The 14,520-nt window shown below is 42.3% G+C and overlaps 1 protein-coding gene across 1 annotated transcript in view; it reads right to left on the reverse strand.

The window, feature by feature from the left end:
- The window catches only part of Pkd1l1 (polycystin 1 like 1, transient receptor potential channel interacting), a 123,997-nt gene that overhangs the window by 8,675 nt on the left and 100,802 nt on the right, over positions 1–14,520 (reverse strand). Inside the window, 2 exon segments of the mRNA XM_042055078.1 lie at positions 5,718–5,807; positions 9,122–9,258. Coding sequence (XP_041911012.1) covers positions 5,718–5,807; positions 9,122–9,258 — 227 coding nt within the window.

The raw sequence follows: 14,520 nt of genomic DNA on the forward strand, positions 1-14,520 counted from the left end.
CCTTTTCATAATATTCCTCTCTTTCTATTTAGACTTTCTTTTACATAACTTAATTGTTTCTCCTTTCCCTGTCCCTTCCTTTATTTCACTCATGAAATAACTCTATACTCACCCTTAATATTTTCCAACTCCACATCATGCTCAACGTTATCTTTTCCAGTTTGCGTTCCTGGTCAATAGTGGTATATTAGCAGGATTTAATTCATTCCTATTCTACTTCTCCTTGAACGTTCATCCTCACTCCTATTGGATTATAAATGTATTTGTGCATCTTTTTTGGCTTGGTGTTATTCTTTCCTCCTCATTGAATGGTATTGGGAATTGAGTTTTTAATAGTGGGCAGCTCCATAAGATCCCTATGTAGAACCAGAAAATGGAATCAAACCAAGAGGTGAGCAAACCACAACAACGAAGTGAAAGAAAAAAACCGATAAGAAGCAAGGAAACATGAGTCCAACACTGAAGCTCAACTACTGAATTCATAACTGCTGAATTATGTGATGGATAGAGTGTTGAATGAAGAAATAAAATATTTTAGAGATGTTAATGACATTTATGCGATATAAACAAGCAGATGAATGGAGTAAGGGAATCAATTCAAGATATGGAAAAACAACTCAGAAATGCAGGGAAAAAATCAGAAACATGTATAATAAAGTGTCAATAAGGAAACCAAGATTTTGAAAAAAAAGTCCAAATAGAAATACTGGAGAGCCGGGCGGTGGTGGCACACGCCTTTAATCCCAGCACTCAGGAGGCAGAGGCAGGCGGATCTCTGTGAGTTTGAGACCAACCTGGTCTACAAGAGCTAGTTCCAGGACAGGCTCTAAAGCTGCAGAGAAACCCTGTCTCGAAAAAACAAAAAAAAAAAAAAAAAAAAAAAAAAAAAAAGAAATGCTGGAAATGAAATATACTTCAACTAGTTAAAAACAAAAACAAAACCACCTTCTCAACAGACTGGATCCAGAAGAAGAAAGTGGTGGAGGAAAAAAAGAATGACTATGACATTCAAAAATCAATGAAGAAAAGCGTGTAGCCGGGTGGTGGCGCACGCCTTTAATCCCAGCACTCGGGAGGCAGAGGCAGGCAGATCTCTGAGTTCGAGACCAGCCTGGTCTACAAGAGCTAGATCCAGGACAGGCTCTAGAAACTACAGGGAAACCCTGTCTTGAAAAACCAAAAAAAAAAAAAAAAAAGAAAAGCATGTGACTATAATATCCATGAATTGAGTGGTACAAATGGAGACAAACTTAAGAATTCACAGAATTGTAGTGTGCTGCATGGAAGATTTAGCTTTTACTCAGATAAAAATGGCTTATATGCTGCACGGTGCTTCCCAGAGTTGAGGTCGTTTAGGATGGGTCCCATTGGGCAGTCTCAGAGGCAGTAAACATTGGCCCTAGCCATGCCCATTTAGCAAAAAGAAAAAATATAGAAAGAAAGAAAGAAAGAAAGGAAGGAAGGAAGAAAAAGATGCTTCTGGTCAGAAAATAGTTACAGATACACAATAAAGACAGATTCAGATAAAAAAGACCTCTAAATGGGTCACAGTGTTGGATAAATATATGTAGGCTTGGGAGAGAGAAGAAAAAGAGTATAGAGAGTTATAAAAAGAAGTAAATCATTTAAAAAATAAAACAAAGTCTTTAAAGAGACAGTAAACTTGTAGAAAAAGTAATAGGAATAAAGAAAAATAAACCACATAAATATGAAATATACACAGAGATTCTGGATTATGTATATTATTGTGTTTTCTTTGAATTTTTTTTGACTACAGAGAGACATTTGATTCTGAGGAGTAATAGCTAAACCAACATATATGTTTTAAAGGTTTCTTGACTTCAAAATTTGAGTCTAAGGATATTTTGCTTTGGAAAAGATGTCCTGCTTTTGTTTCCAGAAAAGATGAAAACCTGTGGGATTAATACCAGATTAGTAGAGTTTGATGAAGTAATACTCCCCGCAAGGTTGCCGTGAACACCCCTCAAAATTACTTGCCCAACAAAAAGTAAGAAGCAATTTGGAGAGAGCTATACCCAAATTTCCTAAATAATTATTTATAAATGTTTGTTTACATTTAAAGGGGGATATGCTATAGAGATTTGCATTAGTATGGATCTTGCTTTATTGATACAAATTTAAGGTCAATTTTATTATATGTATATTTCTGCTCTTGATTAAGGTATTGTGTTTGTCCAGCTCAATTAAAAATGTATAACTAAGAAATATAGATTAATAGATAGTCATCTATAATAGTAAAGCTTGTAGTCATGTTAATTAGGTTTTCTAGATATATAAAGATATATTTCAGTTAGATAGGTATTCCTCAAATCTTTCAGAGACCTTCACAGTATGGCATTTAAAATGTTTAAGAACTTAGTACTTTTCTTGACAATGAGACACATCTGCTCCTGGCAGCACCAATCTACTTGAGGAGGATGATGGGCATCAAAGAGGCTCTTCATAGTGTTTGTTAGCCATTTGGGCAAGAAACTGCTCTTGCCTGGACTGTTTGATGAACTGGACATGCAGGACCCACAGAGAAATGACTGCTGAACTTACCTAAAGGTGGGACAGTCCTTTGGGGGTCCCTATTTCATGAGTCTGCCAGACATTCTGGGGGACACAAAAGAAAGTGACTGACAAACTGCCTATATAGGCAGAACTGTCTTTGAAATTTCCTGCTTCATGGAAAAGTCTGCTGGATACTATGGGCCTGTAGGCTGAAGATGGATAGCACAATGATACAGAAGAACTTTGGGTGACTGTCTAGGCAGTGAGATGTCTCTATCATTTCTAGAGTTTTGGAAGTTGTTTATGATGCACTTCTGTTAACTCAGGTAATATTATATCTTTCTGGGGTCTTTGATGGAGTTGAAGAATAGATAGTCATAGTTTTCCTTAGTAATGATAAAATATAAAAAGACATAAATATTGTAACTAAAATTCTTGCTTGATAACTGTTTTGTTATATGTAATTTTACTATGTTAAAGTTAAAACCTTCCTTTTTATTTAAAAAGAAAAGGGGAGGTGATGTGGGATTCTCCTCTATATGTTGTGAATACCATTGGTTAATAAAGAAGCTGTTTTGGGCCTGTGATAGGGTAGAGCAGAGCTAGGTGGGGAAAACTAAACTGAATGCTGAAAGAAGGAAGGTGGAGTCGAGAGAAGCCAATGGAGGCACTGCTGGAGATAGACATGCAGGAATCTTGCCTGTAGGCCATGAGCCTTGTAATAAAATATAAGCCTGCAAGGGACTGACCTAGGCACTCTGCGTATGTTACAGTTGTGTAGCTTGGTCCTCTCTCTTGTGGGACTCCTAAGATTGGGAACAGAGGCTGTCTCTGACTCTTTTACTGGATTTTGGGACTCTACTACTCATACTGGGTTGCCGTTTCCTGCCTTCATACATGGGACAATGCCTAGTCTTATTGCAACTTGATATGCTGTGTTTTGTTGACATTCATGGGAGATCTTCCCTTTCCTGAACAGAAATGGAGAAGGAGTGGATTGTGGAGTGGGAATAGAGGAGGGTGAGGGAAGAGGCTGGGAGGAGAGGAGGAAGGGGAAACTGTGGCCAGGATGTAAAATAAAAATAAAATAAAAGACATAGAATGTTGTAAGCAGAGACTAGCTGGCCATTTGGTGGGAGTAAAAAATACCACAAAGAAATAGGTTTGCGAAAGTAAAGGCCAGGCTCATGGGACTTCAGAGGGAAGCAGGGACTCTATTGGAAATCAAAAGAGAGGCCACCATTTTACACTCTGGCAAAGAATCTGGCTACATAGAGCTTGCGTTGTGACATCTGAGTGAAGCTGAATTCAGAAGTAATCGATGGAGGAAATTCAAAACAGCAAAGTATTGGGGCAATGGAACGGTTACTGCTCAGTGTGTTTGATCTGAGTTATGGCAAGAATTTAAAGCAAGAAGCAGAGCAGAAAGATGTGAATGATATGTAATTTGTCCAGAAAAAAGAAGTATGAATGTATTTAAGGTTTAAGATCAGGTGAGTACCGACAAAGGCATTGTAATTATGAAAGAGAATAGTCCCATTGAAGAGAAACACTTCACTTTGCACGGGGACAAAACAAAAGGAGCCTTGACAGCCCATTCCCCACTTAGAAGACTCTCAGTGTAAAACTGAAAACCTAATCTAAATACTTTCATTTAAGGGGAATTCCCAAGAAGATAGAGCCTCCTGCAGGGTACACCAGCTTAAATGGACCACCACAGGCAGCTCAGTAGTTGCTGTAGCTGTGGTCCCAGGGAACCAGGTCATGCGTCAAGCTGGAAGCACAGCCTGGTATTGTTCGCCCACTGCTAGCTTTGGAGAGACGTAGAAAGTAAGAGTTCCGGTGTCTCACAACCTTGCGATGAGGATTCATGAAAAGTTGGCAAGGCCAGGCAATGCATAGCAAAGTCAGAGTCCCTGCAAAGAAGAGGTCAAGAGAGGTCACTGTGTGAAGCTGTAGAGGTGAAATTCAAGTTGCAATGTCTATCCCAGTTGGAGATGTCAGAAACATGGGACATTGTCAAGATACCAGGTGGTTCCAGTCCAAGAGAGTACCCGTGTCTGTTGCAGGAAGAAGGATGTAGGTGCGGATTTATTGGTGCTCAGTGTGTGTCAGTCTGCAATAGAGACAGGCCACCACATTGCTAATGTGTAGATCTATGTCTTCCAAGAATTTCACTTTTGGGATTGGCCCGTCTTATAACATTGGCCTCTGACCCCATGGAACTATCAGGACTCAAGCTCTTCCCTTGATTTCCAAGGCCCTTGTCTTCCTGAAGCAGACTGACCCTGAATGCCAGGCAAGACCTAAGATCTGGGGAAGAATTTTTACCAAAGAGGAGTTATGGCCTCACTTAAACAACAGCAAGAGATGCTGAATAAAGACGTTCTTCCCAAGTGATGAAATCAGGACATCTTGTCCCGTGGAGAGAATCTCAAGTCTTTGAAAACATATTCTTTCCTAGCCTTAGGTCAATGAAGAACCCAAGTGTACCCAAAATAAACCATGGTCTCATCTCAGCACAAATGTTTCCATTTATTTTCGGGCTCATTGGCAAAATGTACATCCAGAAAGAATGGGAATTAGACCTTGCTGACAGCAGACACTTTGCCAATGTTTTCCTAGCAAGGCAGATGGGATACACATTCTATCCAAGAGTGCCCATCAGGTCAAATCATAATGGCAGTATATGCTGGTAATATACACAAGCATTCTCTGCAGCCACTGGCCGACTGAGTTTCCTATGCCAATGTAACTATAGGACACAGTCTGCCTAAACACTGCTGAGTGTTTTCACAGCAAAAAAATATACGGAAGTGCGTATTGTGCTGTTAAGGAGCAAGTCTTTGCTCATGCAACCATGACGTCACTGAAAGTGGCTTACAGTTCAAGCAGTTTTTGTGTGTGTCTGGGTGAGCTTATCCTCGCTGCACATCCTGCCTGTGGTTGTGAAGGAGACACTGCTTATAGATACATGCACATTACTGTGATCTCGTAGAATTCAGGGTTCTGAAGCTTCCAGAATGACTCCAGCTTACAGGATCTGAAAGCACAAAGCTCTGACTTCCCTCCCCTTGCCCAAGAACGTGGTAGCAGGGAAACACATGTTTCAAGGTCATAGTGAGGCTGGACTCTGACAAGCAACAAGCAGCTCAGGATGGCTGGCAGCTGGGCTCAGCAGGCATCTTGTGTGGAGTGTTCACCTTGCAAACACAGCTGGGGAGAAGATGGCTGGGAGCTGGAGAAACCTGATGTCTAGGATAGTCTTGTCTTTACTGTCATTCTCTTGTCTGCTGGAAAAAGCATGAATATTTTAAATTAATTTCTCAGTTAATACACAGCCCTCCCTATCAATACTTCTTGCTGGTACCAGTCAGTGTTGGTTCTCTTCAGCATCTACATGGCCACTTAGTTCCATTTGTTACTCCAGTTCTGGGGATCCAATGCCCTCTTCTGGCCTCTGTGGGTACTGCACACACAGGCACACATGTATTCACATAAAATAAAATAATAAACATTTAAAAAGAATATTGGTCACATTTGTGTGAGTTGACTTCTGGGACCTGCTCTGAGACCTGTGCCATCCCCTCTGCCATTGTCACACAGTATTTATTACTGTGGTTATGTAAAGTACAGCTCCTTCCTGTGCCAGCACCAGATTCCTCCCTCTTGACTATGACTCAGCATCCAAGGAATCAGTAGCTACTTGTAAGAGTCTCAAATTGTGTCATCCAAAGGTTTCAAAACAGGAAACTTGGGCCCTACAGGCAAAGGATGTTGATGTGCGTTTCAAAGGTCCGCACACATTCTTGAACTTTCTGATCTAGTTTTCTTACTCTTGCCAGGCAGCAGGACCAGGCTGATGGGGAAAAATACCACAAGTTTTTGCAAAGGATACAAGGAGAGACTACAAGAGAGAAGCCCCATGACCACAAACGTCTGGAAAACTACTCAAGGCACACCTACTCCAAAGAAAGGCTTTCTGAGGCCACACCTTGATCAAGGACAAGAGCTAGTATGTTCATAATTTTAACTTCTTGTACTGTAAGGAAAACCTATAGTAGTGAGAGAAGCCAAGGAGACTGCTGGCCAGAATCAGTTTGTACAACTTCATTCTACCTTTACCCAAAGTCTCAACAGTAGATAAAAACATCACAGCATCCTCACGGTGACTGGTGACATGTGTGGCTATGGGATGCCCTCACATGCCACCTGTAACCCCGAGTCTCTATCTTCCATTTCAGGCAAACCCAGTGGGAGGCAGGATGACCTCTGTACTAGAGAAACTCTTGAATCTGCTCCAGTTTTCCTTTTCCTTGATCCTGCTTGAAATGAAATAACCACCATCTTGCCATTAGATAGCAGATCACTTTGGGCATGCCTGTTAGTGGTGACATTGGTGCAGAAGCTCCTGGGGCATTGTTTACTGTTAGGGACACTGGCTGCCAAACTGCTAGAGACATGGAGTCCATGTTTTCCCAACAGTGTTGTGTTGGTGACATGGCCGAGGTGAGCCTTAGGAGGTTCCCACATGATCCACAAGGATCCCTGCCTCATAGGCCACCAATGTACATCCCCGTTTTCTGTTACTTTTGTGGCCCTGTGAATACTCTTTGGCAGCCATGCAGTGCTTAGGGAAAAGACCACTGTATTCCTATTTGAAATTGTTACTTTAGTGGGAAAAATTAATCTTTGGGTATTGGTCAGTCTGATCCAGAGGGGGGGCGGGACTACTGAGATGATCAGTTTCTCATATCATCAAGTACTAGGACTCAAATACTATTCTTTGTTTAAAAAAATATTTTGTTTCTATATATGTGTGTGAGTGCATGTGTATGCATGTGAGTACATGAGCATGTATATGTATATATATGTATGTATAAATATGATTGTGTTTATAGATACATAGGTGTGTGTGCTGAATGCACATGCATGCTCATGGACTATCTTAAGTGTGGAGGTCAGAGGACATCCTGCAGGAGTAGGTTCTTCCCTTGAGAAGTCAGAGATTGAGCTCAGGTTGTCTGGCTTGGTAGCAGGTTCCTTTACCCACCAAGATTCTTTTATATCTTTTATATAAGCTTTATAGACTAAAAGGAGAAAGTGAAAAAAGTATTTGAGTATTTCATTTTACTTTTATCCAAGAGGCGGAATTCCTAGGAACACCGGAATTAATGTGAAACCGTGTGAACCTTGTCTCGGGAATTTACAGTTGCATAAATGTTTGTGGTGTGCTATTTCCTCCCCCAAAAGAAAATGTTGATATGCTAATCTTCAATGCCCAGAAATTATGGCTTTTGTGGGAAGTGAGATGCGTTTATCACAGTGGGCTCTAATCCAGCACAACCATGTCTTTACGTAAAGAGAAAACCTGACCATGGAGAAACACAGATCGGGAGAAAGTCAATTAGAACAAGGCTGCCCCAAGCTAGGGAGTGCCGAGGAGCTGGGAAAAAAAGTCCAGCAAGCTCTTTCCTCCCGGGCCATGGACCTCAGGTCTTCAGACAGTGAGATGTCATATTTCTGACTGTGGTATTTGTTACCTCACTCCAGTGAACTAATACAGCCCCCTTTATCTAGCATTCAATCATTATTGAAGTTTGCTCTAAGCCAATGAGACAAATACTGCTTCTTTAAAAAGCAGCTGGCTCTTAATACATTCTAATCCTGGAAAATGCAAAGATTCCAGTCCTGTGGCCCACCCCCCACTACAGAGAATGTCGTTTTTGTAAATAAATTCCATGCTCGCAGTGACACAGAAGCCCTGGTTTATCTCCAGTGTCACGAATGCTAGGCTAGCTAGCACGCATCTGAAGAAAGGAGGGGGTGTGCGTACCAACATTTCAACTTCGCTGGCACTTGTGTGCCGGGAGGGGGATAAATCAGGAGCTGCAGAATGTTTCTCGCTGTGCAGCCACTGCAGCAGACACAGTGTGGAAGCTGAGAGTTCTTATCTTAGAAGGCTCTCGGCTTCAGCATCGATGGCTGAGGTTTACGTTTCTTGCACTCCTGATACACCCAATAGTCGTAAATCACATCTAAGCAGTTCTATTAAGTTTAACGAGCTTTTCTTGTGATGTCCAGCCAAGGGGGGAAAAATACCAAGATATACTTAAAAACATAGAAAAGCTTAAGGAAAAAAATGTCTTCTAAGAACTATTAAAACTATTGGTCACCATGGTGACCCTGTTCTTGTACAGTCCCTGGGCTTGAGCAATACAAGAGACCCTTTCAAAAAGCTTTTCAGTGGAAAATCGTTTCAAACTTAGAAAAAAAAAAACATAAGAAGAACCTCAAAGTTCTCGCAAACCCTGCCCTTGGAGTTCTCCATCAACCTTTGCCCTGTTTGGCTTAGCTTTCGGCTCTTTATAGCCATAGGCTTTGTCCATCACTTTCTGCTTGATAATCAGTTTGCTAAGCATTTACTGTGTGTCTTCAGGAGTAGAGAAGACACGGATTGTGATGTAACTCTCCCAGCGCTGGCAGAGACAGACAAGAAGATCATTTTTATTTGAACACAGCCGCTCCTGGCTTGTTAAACATCTCCTGGGAATGGCGGGGTGCATTCCTCCCGGAGCCTCTCAATTTCGTTCGTGACTGCACTCACTGTTCGTGGCCCCTTTCCATTTCATGGAAGAAGCCCATCGCACCCAGAGCTAAATGGATACAAAAGTTGCCCGATCCTTGCTCATCTTTCTGAGATTTTTCTGCTGCTGGGAGTTGTGTCCTCCTTGGTGGACACAACTAGAACATTTTCAACATTTTAGTGTTGCTCATCATTGCCTCCTCAGTCCCCAGAGTGGTGACAGGCACATGCACGAACCTTGACCACTGTTTTTAGTAGTCTAGATTAAGCCCATACAGAGAAAGAAGAATATGTCCATACTAACCTTGTTTGCCAATGACACAGTGCCCTTTGTTTTAGGGAGGACACGTGGTACAAGGCCGCACTATGTGCCCATAGGCCCCACTCTGTAGTTAGAAATGAATCACTGTCAACAGGAGCTCAGTGGTGGGGACCTTGAGGCTTCTATGCCCACATCAGAAGGAGCAGGCCCATTCAGGGCCCCTCTGCTTTCCTCATGTGAGGGCTGGTGTGGATTTACTTGAAGCACAGCCTGCCTCACCCTCAAGAATTCCAGCTCAGTGTGTTAAATTACCTTGCCCCCCCACCTCCACCAGTAAGATAGTACCACATGTTGTGGATGCCAGCTATAAGCACCAAGTCTATCAGTGACACTCAACCTTCTGAAGGCTGTGACCCTTTCTTACAGTTCCTCAGGCTGTGGTGACCCCCAACCATAAAATTAGTCTGTTGCTACCTCATAGCTGCATTTGAATCATATGATATGAATCATAACACAAATATCTGACATGTGGGGTCATGACCCACAGGTTGAGAAGCACTGGTCTAGACAGAGGCTCACTGTGAAGCTGGGTGCTCTAAATTATCCCCATGGTACCTCACAAACTGGCAAAGTTAAGGAAAGAACAGCAAGAAATGAACAGTGAGCTTCAGAATTCAAGTGCATAGTTGTAACCTACCCAAAAGCAGAGCCTCTGGCCTCTGCACAGGAGGCTTCTCTGCAAGCCCAGGAGGCCTGCACTTCATTCCCCAGATACAGAACATTAACCCCAATTTTCCACCTACAAAAACTTCTCTACTTCCTTCCTGGCAGAAGGAGATTACGTAATTACACTTAAAAATATTCTGTGTTGAGCTGGGCAGTGGTGCCACATGCCTTTAATCCCAACACTAGGGAGGCAGAGGCATGAGGATCTTGGTGAGTTTGAGGCCAACCTGGTCTACAAGAGCTAGTTCCAGGACAGGCTCCAAAAGCTACAGAGAAACCCTGTCTCGAAAAAACAAACAAAATAAAAACATATTGTGTGTTAGGGATGAGAGCCACGGTCTTATGCGAGCTAGACAGGTGCTCTGTGGAGGAGCTGCCTGTGTCCCACTTAGTAGATCAACTGTGTCCTGAGATAAAGTGTCCCCTTCTGGCTGACTCATCCTGCCTGAACCACATCACAAAAGCCAAGTCAAGAGAAAATCTTATGGGGCAAAGCCCCCATAGCATCTCCCAGCTGCCCCTGTGGACTCAGGCCTGGCTAGCATCTACAGAGAAGGGGCACACTGAGTCGCGAGGGCCCTGGACCACAACCAGAAGCCAAGCAGGAACTTTCCTTTGACTGTAGGTGGAGGTAGCTAAAAGGCAGGGGAGAGCCAAGAATCACAGAATGAGCAATGAGCCGGGGGCGAGAAGAGGCGGTGGGCCTGGCAGCCACAGCGTTCTGGTGCTCTGAGTCATTTGAGCACAAAGAACAATGCAGCTCGCAGGTGGTTAGTGATAGCTCTGGGCAGCCTCTCCTGCTTTTTTAGAGAGATACCAATCTTAATTATTATTGGTTAAGATGAAAAACAACTGCCCCGGAGTTAGGAAAATCAAATGGGTCCTGTTCTTGGTTTCCATCACACAAAGGGGAGTCTGTTCTGTAAAGCCCAGTTGGGCTTGGCCTGCTCGGGGACCACTGACACCCAGCTCCTTCCCAGAAGGACAGCTAACTCGTGCTGCGGAACCTGGGTGCTACAGGCACTGGCAAACCCAGCTAGGGCGGCTTGTGTGTAATGCACTTTTGATAAATGTTTCATAAAGTGACTGTTCAGAAAACAATTGCGTTTTCCCGTGGGAGGGGAGTAAAATTGATGACTGTGGTAGCGCCAAGCACTTCATGTCACACAAGAACAGCATGTCCTTGGGGCACAGATTACAAGTATGAGTCTTTGCAGTCTCTGGCATGAACATGGCAGAGTGTTAGGAAACCAGCACGGATTCTGATGCATAGAGAATACGAAAGGGCTCGCAAGAGCGTGCATCATCATGCATATGGAAACTCTTCAGACACACTTGGCGATTCTGTCCCTTAGAGTCATGACATTGATGTCCATAAGTGTACGTACAGGGGACAGTGGGAGGAGACTTATGTCTTAGCAAAGCTCCAGTGGGAGCTGGAGATGCAGCTCTGCCTAGAATTCTTGCCTCAACTGTACAAAAAAGAAAAACCACCAAAAACCTCAAGCACACTTGAGTCCCCAGCTTGAGGCCCAGTGTCTGATATACTCCATCTGTCTGTATCCACAGAGATACCATATTTAGGGTCAATCCCTTTTAAAAGAGGGTTGTAGACATTAGGAAGAGACATTAAATTTCACTAAATACAGATGTGGCGAGTCAAATGATATTTTACTCTTGTTCTGGTGAAGGGTGTTAATATATTTTTAACACTAAAAGTAATCTTGAGTTAAAACTCACAATCATGGGATAGTGTTCTTTTAGTCTGATGCTGGATCTTGCTTGCTAGTGTTTTATGTAGATTGCTTTTGATGTCAAAATCAGTACAGCTGGTAGGTTTTTGAAGTTTGGGATATCTTGGTATAGTTTTTAATCAATGTATTTCTTGTTCTCAGACAACACATTTGAAAGGTTTCTTCCTCTGTGTGTCGAGGAACAGTTTGCAGGCACCCTGGGCTTAGCTTCTCCACAGGAGCATGACTCCCACTTGAGCCACTTCTGGTTCGTGATTTCAGGGGTGCCCGTCCCAGCTCTGCTTCACCTCTCTCTCTTTTCCGGTCAATTTAGCTATGACAGGTTTAGACAGCCAGCTTGTCTTCCCCAGGTTCTTGTTATTCACTCAGTGTCCCCAAATGTGTTTCTTATTTCCCCTTTGTACTGTATATGCTTGCATCCGTCGTCACCCACGCACTTCGCTGTAGGACAGCTGACCGCTTACAAGGTCGCTTCCAAGGACTCCGCTCAGTTGCGCCTCATGTTGACCATTCCCACCCTCCTGCTTTGCTGAGCGCATGCGAGTTTTGCTGCTGAACTGGGTTGAATATAGACGGTTTCCCCTCATTCAGCTGTTCCTGGAAGTACTGATTTGATAGTACATGTCAGCCTGGTTCTATCCCTATTTTCCTCAGGTCTCATGGCATGGGCATTCGCATGGTTCTCTTCCTGCTGAAAGTGTACTATGATCAGTTTTTTTTCATGTTACAGAGGCTGTGGGAACCTCTTGTTCTTTCTCTCTGCATATGTGCATTCTGGCTTTTTAAGTCTATCACACGGTTGACCATTGTATTTCCTATTCTCAAAAATTATACTTTTCCTTTCATGTGTCCCAATTTTGCTGAGATGAACCTTCAGATCATTTTAATAAATAGAATAATAATTGTAAAGTAGAGCAGCCTTTTAAGTTTTCAATCATGTAGAAGCAGCCAGTGATGCTATCTAGTCAGCAAAAGAATGACATTATTACTTTAACTCTAGTAACTAACTCTATCACATTTACCCTAGTTTAAAGAGATTTAAATCCACTTTTTTTAACCCTGGGATATGAGTTCCTTTTTAGATATATTATAGTCTCTGATGTATGATAATTGAAAGTACAGTTTTTCAGTCTTAAGGTGATGGCTAAGAGTTCAAAGATTAAAAGGTAGCACTACCCTTGCAAAGGACTCGGTTCATTTCTCAGCACCAGCATTTAGTGGCTCACAAATGCCTCTAAGTTACAGTTCCACAGGATCTGACTGTCCACGCCCTTTTCTGGACTCCATGTATACCAGTACACATAAACTCATGCAAGCACACACATACACATAAAAATCGATGATAAATAGATGGTAGATACATAGACAGAATGATAGATAGATATATAGATAGATGATAGATAGATAGATAGATAGATAGATAGATAGATAGATAGATAGATCTTTTCAGAAACAATGGCACTTTCTTTAGAGGCCATACAGAGTCGCAGACCCTGACTAGTCCCACTGAGACACGGTCCTGTGCCATATTGTGTTGCTTATTCTGCTGCTCAGCAGTCCTGGTAGATCAAATGCCTCTCTGTATTTCAAGTTATGGTGGGTATTTTGGGATGGATCCCCATTGTCAGTGGAGAAACATCTGTATAGACCTGAATCCTTATCCTCCCTCTGACTTACATATAGCTCTCCTTTTCAGATTTCTCTGTACATTATTATTCCTACAATAAATTTTAACTTTAAAAAAACTACAAGAGCTAGTTCCAGGACAGGCTCCAAAGCCACAGAGAAACCCTGTCTCGAAAAACCAAAAAAAAAAAAAAAAAAAAAAAAAAAAAAAAAAAAAATTACTTTTGCTGAGTTTTCTCAGACCCTCACTCTTTGCTCATCTTCTTGCAAATCTATTCTTATTCTTCTCATCATTGTGCACAGAAATGCATTTCCCTGTGTCTGTGGATATAGAAGAATTCCTTTCTTCTTTCATGTCAACTTAGTCTTTTGTTTTTTGTTTTTCAAGACAGGGTTTCTCTGGGTAGCCCTGGCTGTCCTGGAACTCACTCTATAGATCAGGCTGGCCTTGAACTCACTGAGATTCACTTGCCTCTGTCTCCCGAGTGCTGGGATTAAACGCGTGCGCCACCATGTACTCCACTCTCAAATGAGGATTTTCTTCACTGTTTTTCATGAGAGAATGCCTTGCTTGCAGGAGTCACTCTTTTGTGGCAATTGCTTTTAGATGATGCTTCTTTGCTCTTGCCTTTGATTGGCAGCTCCGGTTGTGCCAATCTGGAGCCCGGTGCAAGCTCTTGCACACGGCAGCATCCAGATACACATCTTTCCCCTCCCTATTCTAATTCTCAGCAGCAGGCTGTTTAGCACTGTCGGTCACATTCTGTGTGAGCAGACATCCCTCATCTCTGTGAGATGCACTTTCCATTTCTGCTTCTCGGTCCCTTTATTGATTATAATTAGAATGGGAAATGATGGGGCAGATAGATATCCATGGCACCACTGGAAACTTGAAGTCTTGCCATACATTTTAAATGATTTAATTCTGGTCAGAGCACATCTTCCCACTAATGTTATTCTTAGAGGGGTTTTATACAAATCTACCTTATGATTTCAAACCAACTTTAGAATATAAAAATTGCTGTGTAGAAAGTTAAATAAATAATTTGCAT

The sequence above is a fragment of the Arvicola amphibius genome, chromosome 1 (genome assembly GCF_903992535.2).
Source record: "Arvicola amphibius chromosome 1, mArvAmp1.2, whole genome shotgun sequence".
Taxonomy (NCBI): domain Eukaryota; kingdom Metazoa; phylum Chordata; class Mammalia; order Rodentia; family Cricetidae; genus Arvicola; species Arvicola amphibius.